This window comes from Pelophylax lessonae, assembly GCF_965119305.1.
Source record: "Pelophylax lessonae genome assembly, chromosome: 8".
Classification (NCBI taxonomy): Eukaryota; Metazoa; Chordata; class Amphibia; order Anura; family Ranidae; genus Pelophylax; species Pelophylax lessonae.
The window spans coordinates 149,108,533-149,123,756 of NC_138775.1; the positions used below are offsets into that span (position 1 = coordinate 149,108,533).

Genomic DNA, 15,224 nt, shown 5'->3' on the forward strand with positions numbered 1-15,224 from the left:
GTTTACAGTTGACATTGCTTTTCTTCTTAAATATTCAATAAAATGTAAAAAAACAGCAGCTGATGAGGGGAAGGTCCTTCTAGACGGGTAGTTTATTAGCGGAGAGGGCCTCCTCTCCCACACTCTTTCCCTACTAATCATCCACAATAGATGGAACTCTACTTACTGTCTAGCCCATACGAATAATAACTTACTTACCCTTTCCCTATTGAGTTGTTTTTTTTTTTCTTTCCCCTCGCTCTTCCTTTCCTTGCTTCCCCACACAACCCCACTAGAAAATATTTGTTAGTCAACAAACCTCTCATTCTAGCTTTGTGATACCTCGAAACAATCTTTACACACCAGTAATAGTTCAGTTTGTGCCATGCTATTTTGTTGATACCGACTGCTACGACAATAATGTCTATTAACATTTGTCTGTATGACTTTTTGTTGATACAAATATGTTTGAATGTTGTATCTTTAAATGCTTCATTCATAAATGAAGAATTCGAAAAAAAAAAAACAGGACTCCCCTATTCTAATATTCATGTACCTACTATTTGCCATTTTGAAAAAAGAGGTACGTTTCCATGTTTAATTTTAGCACCAGGATTCTGTTGCAGCTAGACCCTACTGTAGGTGAACTAAGCCTTCGGCTGCATGCCTTGCTCTCTCATGCTGAAAGCCTCTGTTCTGAGATCCAGGGTACTGTGGCAAATGATACTAATCTTGTTATATTAAAATCTTCATGGATTTCAGTATAACACCAGACTGGTACACTAGATTTGACAAAGTTTCTAAATATATTTTATATATGGACAGAGTTTTCAGTTTTTATAGTAAATAAAAATAAACCAGCACATTAAAAGATAATTTATTAACATTTTTATAAGAATCAAACTTGTATTTAAATACATGCTTTTTTTTTTTTTTGATCACTCACATTTGGTCAACACATTTACTGTAAAATATGCTCCTATAAATTTCCCCTTTCCTCAAACATTCTTCTACAAACAGAAATTCAGTTTTCTGTACTGTGGTTCTGCTGTAAAGCTTTTGATTACCTTCTTGTAGTTCTGTTTTGATCAAGGCAGCCAAAAAGATTACATGGGATATTGGCCACGTTCCATCACTTTTCTTGGGTCCTAATAAAGCCTATTGGCATTGTATACTGCTGTTTCAAAATTCTACTGCTGTGTTGTGTAATATATACTTGTGGCAATGTTTTGCCTAGACTGAATGAGCTAAAAGCTAAAAGAACACTGGGATTGATTTACGTAAGAAGCAGAGACACTTTGTAAAGTCACTTCGCTTATGACATAACGTAAAGCAGCGTTCACTTCAATCATCCAAATCTCTGCATAAACAAATCCTGTCCTGGATTTTAATTTCCCTTGCACGTTACTGGGTAATCCAAGTAAGCACAGTTTCACTTCATTTACTAAGCTTAGTGCAATTTCAGTTTGCAAAGTAATTATTTACCTTAAGTAAACAATCTTTTATTATCAATAGTCATCTGCTGTAGGAGAAAAATAGATGCATACCAGTCTTGCATTCATAACAAGTAGTCTAAACTGTAGTGTTGAAGCAAATTAATACCATATAGCAGTCCTTCGAAAAATGTTTCATTAAAATGTACAACTTGGTGTCTTCCTTTCATTCTTTGCACTTATACCAGTCCTTTGTTGTTTTCTGCTCAGCCTCAGCTGGGGGTTTTATGGCAACTTTGCTTGACATGTTGATGTTGTAATATTTGTCTGTAAAGAAAAGACATTGATCTGCACATGACTTTTCAAATGTATAACTCTTCTCAGAAAATACAAAATTGTTTTAATTTGTTTTTACCACTAGATTGTCCTGATTTTATTGCCATACCGTAAACATAACCATTGTCAAAATGCATACTTAACCTCCACCTCCCTGGCAGTATTCCCGAGTGTGGCTCGGGGTGGAATTTCAGTACCATTAGCGATAACCCCGAGCCACACTCGGGGATACCGCCAGGGAGGATCACTGGATCCTGGAAGAGGTTACTTATCTTGTCCCAGGGATCCCGCAATGTATTCCGGCAGTGTACGGTGGCCGGATCTTCCGCCTGATGTTGTGTGCCCTGGCTTCCGTTCCCTGTGAGTGTCACATCGCAGGGGGGTGGAACCGGCGGCAACTTCAAAAAGTAAAAACCCCAAACACACTGATACATTGTAATCCTATTGGATTACATTACTAAATAAAATAAATTGACCTTAGTTTGCCCCCCAGTGCTTTCTCCAGTGCCCTTGCCTGCAGTTTTACTGTACTTTGTGTCTGGAAACTGCAGAACGACTATGGCATCAAAAAAGAGCGCCACCACCTCAAAAGTGGTATAGGACCTGCTGGAAAACAGCGACAGCGATACAGAATCATTTGCAGAATTGAGTGATAGCGATTCGTGGGGAAGTTTGTCATCGGACACAGAAAGCGATTTCAGCGATGATCCTGCGACTGTGCCCAGTGATGTGTGGACTTGGTGCTCGATTGACTGCGGTACGGAGCATGTAGCGCCCCCAAGATTCCCATTTACTGGAGCATCTGGTGTCAAAGTGGATGTTGAGGATGACAACCCCTTGGCATAACTCTTTTTGACCGATGAGGTTATTGAAAAAATTGTTATGGAAACAAATCGGTACCAGGAGCAACAAACTGCTGCACATCAGAGGTTTTCAAGGAGCAGAATGTGGAAACCAGTGACCAAAGAGGACATCTGGAAGTTTCTGGGCATAATAATTCTTCAGGGAGTGGTGGGGAAACCCCTGCAAAAGTGGTATTGGACAACCAACAAATTACTAGCCATTTATTTTTTTGGCACGGTCATGTCGGAATACGAATTTTCTCCCATAATGAAATATTTGCAATTTGCGAATAATGAAGAATTTGATGAGACTTCTCATTCAGCTCCAAAACTCAAAACGATTTGGGAGGTTTATCAAATTATTATGAAAAATTCCCAGCAGACCTATGTACCAGATAGAGACATTTGTATTGACAAAAGTCTAATGGCCTACAAAAGAAGACTCACCTGGATACAGTATATAGCGTCAAAGAGCACGATTTGGCATAAATCATTCATGCTATGTGAATCAAGCACTGGTTACATATGGAATTGGGTCCTATACAATGGGAAAGGAACCAAATTCAACTAACGATTCAGTAGTTATGGAATGGCAACCGCTTCGGTTCTTACTTTGATTGAGCCATTGCTGAATCAGGGGTACTGTGTAACCACAGACAATTTTTACACTTCTCAAGAACTCTGAGTTCCTTCTACACAACAAGATGGATGCATATGGGCTAACCGGCATGACATGCTGCCAACTTTTGCCAATAAAAAGCTCAAGGCAGGAGAAATAGTTGCCTGGCAGAAAGGCAAAATAATGGCACTGAGATGGCAAGACAAAAAAGATGTGTGCCTGATGAGTACCATTCACAACACCTCTACTGTTATGGTACACACAAAAGGTGGAAAAGACATAATGAAACCACAACTCGTGATGGATTACAACAACACCATGGGAGGTGTGGACAGATCTGAGCAGGCCATGACATTTTATCCGGCAATGAGAAAAAAATATTACAAAAAAATCTTCAGGTATCTTCTTGAACAGTGTTTGTGGAACACATTCATTCTGCTAAAAAAAAAAAGAGTGACAATCCTGTGGTTCATGCGGACTCTGTTTGGAAAGTTGCCGAACTTATATTTCTCAAGCACCAAAAACCAACCACTGTAAATAGATCTGGACATCCTGCTGCTGGCGTTGTGAACCCGGAACGCCTGACCGGTCATCACTTTATGGAACACATTCCACTAACAGAAAAGAAGTCTGGACCCATAAGGATGTGTGTGGTTTGCTGCTCTAAACGTGACAACACTGGAAGGAAAATCCAAAAAGAAACCCGGTTCTATTGTCCTGATTGTGATGTTGGACTTTGTGCTGTACCATGTTTTAAAATTTTCCATAACCGGGACGTTTACTGAAGCAATATGACTACTAATATTGCATCCTTGTTTGGACAAAAAAAATGTCAGTGTTTTTGATTATATAATTTACTACAATTTATTGAATAAAAAGTATTATTATTATTTGTATATTATTTATTATTATTTATAGTTATTTATTATATTATAATTTATGATTTTGTGTTTCAAACTTTATCATACCCAAGATGTTATAAAGAATCATATGTAACATCTCGGCACCTAAAATCTGAAATAATCAAACCGATAGGGAGGTTAAAATGTATACATATATGTTTTCTAAAACAGTTGTAAATCTGATCCTCCAATCTTGTGGTCCATGATTCAGAGGAAGTGTGGGGCAATGGACCGTTGTTTATAATAGCTGTTCTAGTAAGAGCTAGAGCCCAGGACTGGAGGCCAAAGGGTATGTTTTCTCTTCTAGGCAGCTATCCAGGAACCTCAACTTTACAACAGCATATATCTCATGAACTGGTGTATGGTGAGGAAAGTGCCACGTACATTATTGTAAGGTCCAGAAGTTTCTTTTTACTGAAAGAAATGTTTAAATATAGATCAGTGTATTTTGGGATTTTAAATGGTTTCCTATAAAGATAACATAAAACATGTTATCAGTAATGATTATACTTTCTATGATATCTTCTTTTAGACTTGATGAAGAACAACCCTTCAAGTCCCCAAAATACATATACTATTATTTGAACACATCTTCCAAAAACAAATACCTAGTGGCTTGTACAATATTGTATCTGGTGCTTATCTTGTGACATATCAATATTATGATCTAGGCACTCTTGCCAGATATCCATAGTTTAGTCCTGCACCTAATTTCAAACTGCTACGCTGTTTATCAATGCAGCTTGGTTCTGGACCTGCCCATTTCTGAAAATGTATAATGGAGTTGCAGCGCACTGATGAGGTCATCCCTGTGCTTGTCCTTCCTGATAGTACTTTGCAAGCATCAGAATCTGGTTGACTCAAAGTGCTGACTCTATCTCTATTTAAAGTGTATAGAAAATATCTCTTCACGTCAGAGAGATCTCCCCTTTCTACTGTATTTCTGGAAGAGGAAGTGCAGACAAATTTCCCTGAAGGGACACAGACAAGTAAAAAAAAAAAAAGGGGGTCAAATCCATACCATAATCTATCCAAAATGACCTTGCAAGAGTCTTAACCTTTTTCTACTCTATCCAAAAAAAAAACAAAGGCTTTACATACACTCATAAGTGATATTATAATTGTCCCAACTTTTCTGAAAATGACCCCATAGATCAGACTCATAACAAATAACCACTCTGTTTGTGATCATTAGCAAGTCCTTATACTGGGTAACCCAATGCGTTACAGATCTTTATTTCTCTTTTTCTTCTTCAGGGGTAAAAATGTACCATTCTAAAATCAGATAAAAACAAAATTCTAGATCTCTCAATGTTAATACCAAATTTCCTGTCCTCAGACAATGTGAGGACACACAGAGACCACACGGGCCAGAAAATTCCACTGGAAATAACATAATATGGTATATTGTAATGGGCATACAATTGCAACTACCCCATTTCCATCTAAATTTGGAAAATTGTGTTATAACTAACGAGGGATACTATATGCCCCCCCCCCCCCCATGAGAAACATTTTACTAATAAAATATATAAAAAATAAAAATTATAAATAAAATAATAAGTATCAACTCACAAATCTACCAATTATATTAACATGGGCCAGGCTAAGACAAGCTGTTGTTGTCTCCTCGCTTACACACCACTCTCTAATGGGCTTCCTAAAAAGTAGTCCAAAAGGGAAGGGATATGCAGAAAATTAATGCATTACAAAGGGGTTCCCAGAGCTGCTCCTATTTGGAGGTACAAAATGGGAACTTGTTGAAAAGGGACATGATAGAAACCCAGACATTTTGTAAATTGCAAAACAGTGGGGGTAGACATCTTTTGGAGAAGGATTTATAAACATTTACACAATATGCATACTGGTAATTTGTATCTCCTGTGGGCAGACGTGTAGCCAAAGCACACAATTATAGGATGCCAACAGTGAAGTTCCCAGCCCTAGATAGGGTACACATACCTTTTAAGAGGGAGGAGATTGGAACAAGACAATGCTCCAGCATGAATTACGCTGGATATATTGTCTTGGGGCAACTCTTTCCACAGTTTTAAATGAAGCAAAGAACTACAGGCCCTTTTTGGATGAATTTAGTTCTGGCAAAAAAGATACATTGAGCCACTTATGCTTTTGATATTAGCTACTGAAAAATAAGAGGAGGTGGTGGCTATATCAATGGACCAGTAGGGATCTATGTTGTGCCCCTACCTTATGTTCCTTTTGTAAGAATTTAAATATATTACAATAATAGATAGTTAAATTGAGTTTAATATGTATAAGTTGTATATTTTATGTAGTTTTACAATTGGGTTTTTGTAAACAAATATCCTCTCCAAGGCGGTGGGCATTGGATTTTTAGTTACAAAGATGACATACAAGCTCTCCTCCCCATGCCACCATAATGGGCGAGTCCCATGTTGGTGAGCAATTTCACCTCCCTGCCAGCTCTTTTTCATCAATAGCTGCAGAGGTGATTGTGGTTTCTGTGGCAGCGGTGTCCCGGAAGTGAGCTCATCCGCTTTTGCGTGATGACATCATCAAGCCACGGTCGGTGTGACGTTATTGAGTTGTGCATGTGTGGTGGCTAGGGACGCCAGAGATCACAAGGAAAGATGCCATTTTGTGCCTCCAAATTGGAGGAGCCCTGGAAAACTTTTTTCTAATGAATTCATTTCCTGCTAATCCCTGCCCTTTTGGAGTACTATTTAATTAGGAGGCCCATTAGAGAATGATGTGTAAGCGAGGAGACAGCTTGTCTTAGCCTGGCCCATATTACTATGTTTGATGGATTTGTGAGTAGATACTTATAGGGTTTGCATTGTGATGTAGATGATAGAAGGGGCGACATTTGGGTCACCCCATTAGATTCAGTCTTGATCCTTTTTTTTTCATATATTAGTAAAAGAGAGGGATAATTTTTTCTATGTTATAAAACGTTTCTCAAGGGGAGGCCATATAGTATCCCAAGTTGGGTATTTCATAATTTTCCAAATGGAGATGGGAACGGGGTAGTTGCAAATGTTTGGCCATTACAATATATTATATTTTTTCCAGGGAATTTTTTGGCCCGTGTAGTCTGTGTGTCCAGAAAGTGGCTTCCTGGCAAGGCATGCACCGGTGTTGTCTAAGGACATTTAGTATTCACATTGCGATTGTTATAATTACATGAGTATAGGATTGTAAGTGTTATACAGACATCCTAAATGTTTAATGTATGAAATATGTGAAGTCATGAGATTCAAGTTTTGTTTTTATCTGATTTCAGAATGCCACTTTTTCACCCCTGAGGAAGAAAAAGAGAAATAAAGTATTGAAAAGCATTGGGTTACTCAGTATAAGGACTTGCTAATGATCAGTTAGCAAGATTAGTTGAATATATGTTAACCATTATGTCCTGGATGCTAATAATTGTGTATACATCATGTTTTATTTAGAATTGTACAATTTTTTTTATTGATATTAAATAAAGTTGAGATTATTTTTGTATATATTCTTTTGTTTTGATTGCCTTCAAAGTCCCAAGAGAGGATTTTTGCAAAGATTGTACAGCATTACAGGGATGATGGCAACCCTAATCCGTAACAGAGAAACAATAGTTTGTCCAAGTGTCCAAGACTGAATAGGATTTGGTAAAATTGCTGGACATTAAATGTTTCAGGCCAAAAGTTTTTCTGAGCTGTGGTTTTCATGGATCAAAGCAACAACTTATTTGATCCCTAATTTGAGATATAGCAAATGTAAATATGTATTATGTACTTTCCCTGCATTTCTGAACACTATGAAGTGAAGGGGGTACCATGAATTTTATTTTGTTTTTGTTACATACATATATAGAAACGTACCTTTAGTAAAAACAAAATAATCAAATCCATCTTGCTTTAGGGGATTAGGTAGTGATACAGCAGACACAATGTTGCTAGGGATACCTCTCCAAGTTGAACGAACTGAACGTTCTTCATGAAGGATTCCTGAATGTAGTAAACATTAACAAATGCAATCAAAGTACAGAAGACATTGTGGTATACATATATACATCTTACCATCAAAACAACAGATGCACTGTTTATCCTTTAATGCACGCACAAAGTCGTCCCTTTGTCTCAAAGTAGTGAGAGACCTTGCTTATGGTCAGTTGTATAGTACATAGTATAGGTTGTCAGTCAATTGCAAATGATTTGATTACTTAACAATTCCCTTTTTTCTCTATCACTAATTTAGGGACACAGGAGTCTTTAAATTATACACTGCTCAAAAAAATGAACACTTTTTATTCAGAGTGTAGCATCAAGTCAATTAAACTCCTGGAATATTGATCTGGTCAGTTAATTAGCAGAGGGGGTTGTTAGTCAGTTTTAGCTGCTTTGGTGGCAATGAAATTAGCAACAAGGGCACTCGATGGGCAACAATGAGACGACATCCGTAACAGAATGGTTTTACAGGTGGAGGCTACTGACATTTTTTCCCTATTCCTCTTTTCTGACTGTTTTTCACTATTTTTGCATTTGGCTATGGTCAGTGTCACTACTGGTAGCATGAGGTGATACCTGGACCCTATAGCTCATTCTTCTGTTCATGCCCCCAATTAAACTAGGGAATTTGTAGCTGTGGTGACAACATGCACACATGCTTAGTTTACAGTAATATTCTATGCTGAGTATTTCCTCCCTATCACATCTGGGCAGTCCGTGTGACTATAGAGTCACACATGTGGGCGTATACACAGTGGTAAATGACAGCCCACTCCCTCCCTTTATCCTCCATGCCTACTAACCAGCTAAACACAATGGGGGCAGGATACAATGGGGGCAGGATATTATATGTACAATAAAGGAAGCTTCATCTCCCTCTTATTCGAAAACACAGGCTGGAGGGGCATGGGACAGCCTGTGACTGGTAGAAATTCGCCCACACCATGTTATTGCCAAAGCACAATAAATATTTAATTTCAAATATATTGTATGACAATTTAAAACAGTTTAGGCTGCGTTCACATCTTGGCGTTGCTATTACAGGCGTTTTTATGGGCGTTTTTTCAGGCGTTTTTATAGGCGTTTTTTTGTGCAGGCGTTTTTAGATTGACTAGAGACCAATGTAAAACGCCTGTAATCTGCCAAAAAAGAAGCTCATGTACTTTTTTGAGCGTTGGGCGTTTTGCTCACGGCGTCAAAACGCTCGGATGTGCACAGGGGCCATTGAAATGAATAGGATTTGTCTTGTTGGGCGTTTTGAGAGCTGATCCTAGAGCAGAAAAACGCCCCAAAAACGCCTACATGTGAACGTAGCCTTATTGATAATAATTATTCATTTTTACTCTGTATTTCAAAAGGTGTTTTTATGTTTTTTAATTTTGAAGATGTCACCATTAGCAGGGGACTAGAAGCTCCTCGCTGCAGACAGGCTAGAAAAGATCTGGGTCATGTGACAGCTGTATGTCGAATAGGAAAAGGGTACTTCGATTTTTTTTTTTTTTTATAAAATAATTACAGTGCCATTATCCATATAGGAAGGGACAATGTAAATTAAACAGTGTGTGTTTAGTATCACTTTAACTTTAGCAAGCTCCCATTTATATCCGTATTGAACATCCCCTCAAGTTTACTTTAAGATTCAGCAAAACTGCTGAAAGCTTATTCAAAACTTGCCGTACACTTCTCTTGTAAAGACTAAAGCCCATGTGAACAAGATCTAGATAAATCTAGATAATCTAGTGAAGAAAACTGCTAACAAGTATGCTCTTATTGGCCTAGATTGAATGTATTTTTATGATTTGTATATACAACTCCCTTTAAAGTCTTTTCTTATTGCAACAATAACAATCAATATATCTAATAATATACTGTGCTATCAACATCTGAATTAGGCAGCTGCAAGCACTACAACTGTGATGCAAGAAAAGAGGTGAAAAAGTGCCTTATACCAGTTTGAAAATGTAAAAACATATAAAAATTTAGTGAACTACTGTGATGAATCTCACAAATAAATCCAGATAAAAAGTCCACACATGTATAGTGTCAATAATGAAAAATTTGTCAGTGACATTAATCAAAACAGTCCATGTAGATGGAAGCCACAAAGGTATTAACTTCAATGTTGATAGAAAAAAAACCTTGCAAATCAAACCCCAGAAATCACCCTGGTGTAGATAGCCACCACTATTTGCAGATGGTGAAATGCGCTTATTAGATGGCATGGACTCCAATGCTATTGGCACTGAATCAAACAGACATCAGGAGAATGAGCTCTCCCAAACTAATGCTGTATGACCGGACAACCCTTCCGTTTTCACAATAATCAGGGAAGACTTCAATGTTGTTATGTCAAATCACTTTTGTGTTGGTATACACTGCTGGGCATCGCCATCTTCTTACACCCGAAAGAGGAGAGCTGCACGGCACAGAAATGCAGTACACCCAGACAGAGGGGAGCAAGTCAACAACAAGAGCACACTGACTTACTGCATTACCACTAAAAATGTTTTATCAAAATCAAAAAAACAGCATACATTATACTCCAAAGTGCATGAGAACTGTACGCATGTAACAGAATTGGAACCAATCGCCTCCAAGACTACCGGGATGCACCGATGGTGCAAGGAGACCTGATGGCTTCCGTATATGCCTGGCTGACATGTTTGAAAGGAGAACCTTCTTCCTCAGAGCCGAAAGTACTACTGCCGGCAGGGGAGGGGAGCAAGTGACCCACTGAGAAGAGTAGCACCGATTCAGGCTTTGGAGAGGATCACAGATATTAAAAAATAACTTTATATTATCATCTATAGCACAGCACTTTTTCACCTCTTTTCTTATATCAAACAATAACAATCAGCTGAGATGGATTTCTGTCCTCGTAAACTGAGTTTACCTCAAGATTGTTTGATATAGTGAGTGTGGACAAGAATGCACAAACTCATGAAGATATGCTCAAATTACAAGCATCCATTTTGACTTCTTGAAGAGTACATAAGACTCATGTAATGGCAAGTAGGGTGGACCTAAACACTTACATGCCGCAAATAGTGGTGGCTTGGATTTCTATGCTGAGAGTGCACTCACTGCATGGGACAGTGGCTGAGATATTTCTAGTTATGATCAGGAGGTGGCAGGATGGGCTTTCGATCATGTAGCCACTGTGACAGCCAATCACAGTGGTCAAGTAATCTGGCGGTCCATCCTGCCTACCCACCTTAAAACCCACAATGGACAGGTGGGTGGAAAATGGTTAAGCTGTAAACACTTCTGCAACTTGCCTTCTTATTGATCTTTACAGAAGTGTATCATTTCAAATGGAACATTAAACGTTCTTATTTGCGTGTGGAAGTTACTACTAAATTATTAGACACAGAATTATATTTCTTATTATATATCACCTTACATACTATAATAATAATGAATATAGCTTGATAGTGGCAATTACCTAAAGGTTGCGGTACATTAGTGAAAGTACGGCGTATCTCTATGCGATGTCTCACAATGTCTCGTGGAAAACGGAACTTCACAGTCTGAACCTTCTGGGAGTATATAGGATAATTTACACTAGGCTGTTTCTTTTTGGTGCACCGTTTGGTCTGTTCTTGACGGAATGTGTATTTTTGAACATTTCCAGCTATAAAACAGTTAAAATTGCAACAGATTTAAATCGATATAATGGCCAATTAGTTCACTTTCACACTGTTTTCTACAATTATATGGACTTAATAAAATGAATAGAAATGATGCCTTCAATCCACAAGGTCTGTTGCTATCTTTAAACATGCTAGGGTATGCATAATAGTCATCCATGTCTAAGTTTGATGATCTCCCAGCACATATGTACAACCTTTATGAAAAATTCTAAAAAGCAGAGTGCAAAGTAGATTTCCATCTCATTCATGTGTCAAAAAACCAAAGGCTATTATTTTTAAAAATGGTAAAAAAATAAATCACATGACACATAAGTCAGGATTCATGTGACAGCATTTCAAGCAGGGTAAAAGCTGTAGTGAAGGCAAAGTTTGACCCTACTCTTTATTAGCTTTTGAAATGTATACAATGTTTATATGCCTTCTGTAATTTCCAGGAAAACTGCTACTATGTATATATATTTAGCTTTGTATTTCATTTATGTGCCCTGGTAAAGTTAGGAAAATACAGAAACCCAACCGTAATCAGAAAAATCACCAAGGACAAACCTCAGCAGTGCATGGTAGGTCAAAGCAAGCTATGATTCATTTAATCAATGTTAACTGGGGTGCTAAATAAACTGATATATGAGGATCAAACTACGTATATGAGGATCAAACAATATAAGCCATGCAGTCTTATATTGTTTACCTGGTTTAAAGAAATAGACAGACTCCGGTCTTGTTTTAATTCCAGCCACTGAAAGTACAGCAGTTACTTTACCATTGAGCCCTCCAAACCCTTTAATAATTTCTTTAGGATATCCTTTGTCCATAACATCATTAGAAAAGCGCCAGTAGCGTGGACCCTTTGAAAGAAAATTATTTTTATTATTTTCTTGCAGCTTGCAAACATTTTAAACACAAAGATACATCTTCTACCCACCACAATATACTGACTGTAGGATGGTCTTTAGTTCTACTGCTGAAGAAAAGTGATTTTTTTTATGGGTTAAAATAATGAGCTGAGTAGAAATTGGTAAGACATTTACAACTTTGCCACTTCAGCCCATCTTTCTTCCATGAAATAATTAAATGCAAAAGGACGTATTCTTTTGTAAATAAATACAGGATCATAAGAGAAAGACAGGGCCAGGAGGGATGGGGGGGGTGGATGTGGGGGTTGGTCTGGAGGGGCGGCTGTGGTTTAATTTGAGGTGGGAGGGTCGCATAACAAGCTAAATATGGAAAGGAGGAGATGGCTGGGAAGAGGTGAGGGCTGTGGTCTCTCTCCCCTGTAGCTCCTCCCTTCTACTATTGCAGTGCTCCTGGATCGGGGCTGTAACATTGGGACTGTGCAGGGCTTTCTTTCTCGCCCCCACCTCCTCCCAGCAAAGAATGGGGTAGGAGGCATGTAAGCAAACCCCATAGAGTCCCAATCTGACAGCACTTTTGTCCTTGAGATGCAATCTGATACACCTGCAGCTGCTGCATCTCTCTCCATTGGCTGTCTGTAGCTGTCTGTCAAATATTTTAAAGTCATCTTCCCCTAGGCTCCTCATCAACTCTGACATATTAAGGTGAAGAGTAGCTTGGGAGGAAGGACATCCTACAGCCATCTGCCGCACTGCATCTGAGGTCTGTGTGTTGGAGGGAGGGGGGAATTGCACTGGGTGCACAATTGGGGGGGGGGGGCAGCAGAATAACAAACATTTGGGGTGGGGGATTTGGGAGGAGTATTTGTGCTAGTAGGGGGAATGTTGGTATTTGGGGGAGAAGATTTGTGCTAGGAGGGGGATTTCAGCAGGGGGAGATTTGTATTGGGAGGAGGGAGAATTTATACCTAAGGGGAAGCATGTCTCCCCTAATCTATGCTGAATTTTTGTGGGGTGCGGACTTTTGCTGACGCATAATGCTCATACATCTTGGGGGGCAGTTTGACATGTGTGCCCTTGCCGCTAGATGACCTTCTCCTGGCACTGCTGTCAGGTATAGACTATCAGCTAGGCAATTCATTTTTTTTAATAAAAAAATTGTATATCTAAGATTATTATTTGACTGGTATGAACTATATTTGTTTGTTGACAATGGATTAGCCCAAATGTTGTGAAAATAGCAATATTCGCAACTGCCTATATCTATATACTGTTAAAGTCTCTTAGTACTATTTTTTTTATTTGTATTGAAATTGGTAAGCATAAACTGGTTGCATACACATATTGGCTGGTACACATTGCAAAAGGATGTGTTTAACTTCCATATTCCATATCCCAATGATTATTGAAATGAGAACTACAATCTAGCAAATAGAAGTATGCTTCTCAATGCAAATAGAGATATATTCTGCATATTCCCTGTTTTTTTCCAAGTGTTAAAGAACATGAGAGAGACAATACATCAATTAGGTTGAAATCACAAAGCTACTGTATATTAATCAATATGTTTAGCATTGAGAGCCAAAAAAAAAAATCAACTGTTATTGTGAATAACACACCCATTATTATTTTTTAAGTACATTTAGCCTACTGCTACCAAAGGATGATAATTCAATGGCAGAATTTGTAAACATTTAAGTGTCATACTGTATATTTCAATATGATAATAATTGTAATTAAAATACTAATTACATTTGTACAATATGATTTAATACCTTAAAAAAGAATGTCTTGCCACCACAATTACATCTTGTAAATACTGTGTCAATTGGAGATGGAATTCCCCATACTTCACTAATTTTACGAGGCATTCCTGTTGCTCCACCCTGATTAATTGTCCAAAAGTAATGACCTGTAAAAACCCAAAGTATTTTATGTTACAATAATGCGCTTCAGTTTTTCATTTTATTCACTTCAGTTCCCGTACCGCCCTTTATGGACCCATGCAATTTTTACATTTATGCTATGCGCCTGTTTGTTCGGTGGTAATTTTGTCATTGCAGAAGATAACAAAGTACATGTAGTGTCTTTTTGAGGAAAAACAAGGCAACACTACAGTGATCAGTGTTAGTTTAAAAAAATATTGTTACTGTAGCTAAAAAGCATACATTTCATTCAGTGATGAGTGTTAGTTTAAAAAAATAGTGTTACTGTAGATAAAAAGCATACATTACACTAAAATTATGCATTAAAAGCTATTTTTTTTTGTGTGCAATGTTTTAAGTGATTGCAAAGGGGACACGTTTTTTTTTTGCGTGATCCATATACTCTTCATCATGCATTGTTTGCATAGAATGGTCATACTTTGATATTGCTGTTGTATTATGTGTCTATGGCATCATACATATTTTTTAAACAAGCTTTTTGTATAAATAAAATTTAGAAAATTACATATATATATATATATATATATATATATATATATATATATATATATACTGTAGTATTTGACAATAATTTTTGGCACTTTAAAATCCCCTTTTCCTTCCCAAAATCTCCTATTACAGGTAGATATTGGGACCCCCCCCCCCTTTAAAACATTGTACTTATTATAGGGGATTGTGACAGCTTTTGAGGATAG

The 15,224-nt window shown here is 37.8% G+C and overlaps 1 protein-coding gene across 1 annotated transcript in view; it reads right to left on the minus strand.

Annotated features, from left to right (window-relative positions):
• Window positions 1-840: 840 nt before the first annotated feature.
• PRG4 (proteoglycan 4) overlaps window positions 841-15,224 on the minus strand; it is a 134,752-nt gene continuing 120,368 nt past the window's right edge. The window contains exons 20-24 of the mRNA XM_082265581.1: window positions 14,359-14,495; window positions 12,421-12,577; window positions 11,525-11,713; window positions 7,954-8,079; window positions 841-1,739 (exon numbers count right to left, since the gene is read on the minus strand). Of these exons, the coding sequence (XP_082121707.1) occupies window positions 1,639-1,739; window positions 7,954-8,079; window positions 11,525-11,713; window positions 12,421-12,577; window positions 14,359-14,495 (710 nt within the window). The 3' untranslated portion in view covers window positions 841-1,638. The remainder of the gene's footprint in view (window positions 1,740-7,953; window positions 8,080-11,524; window positions 11,714-12,420; window positions 12,578-14,358; window positions 14,496-15,224) is intronic.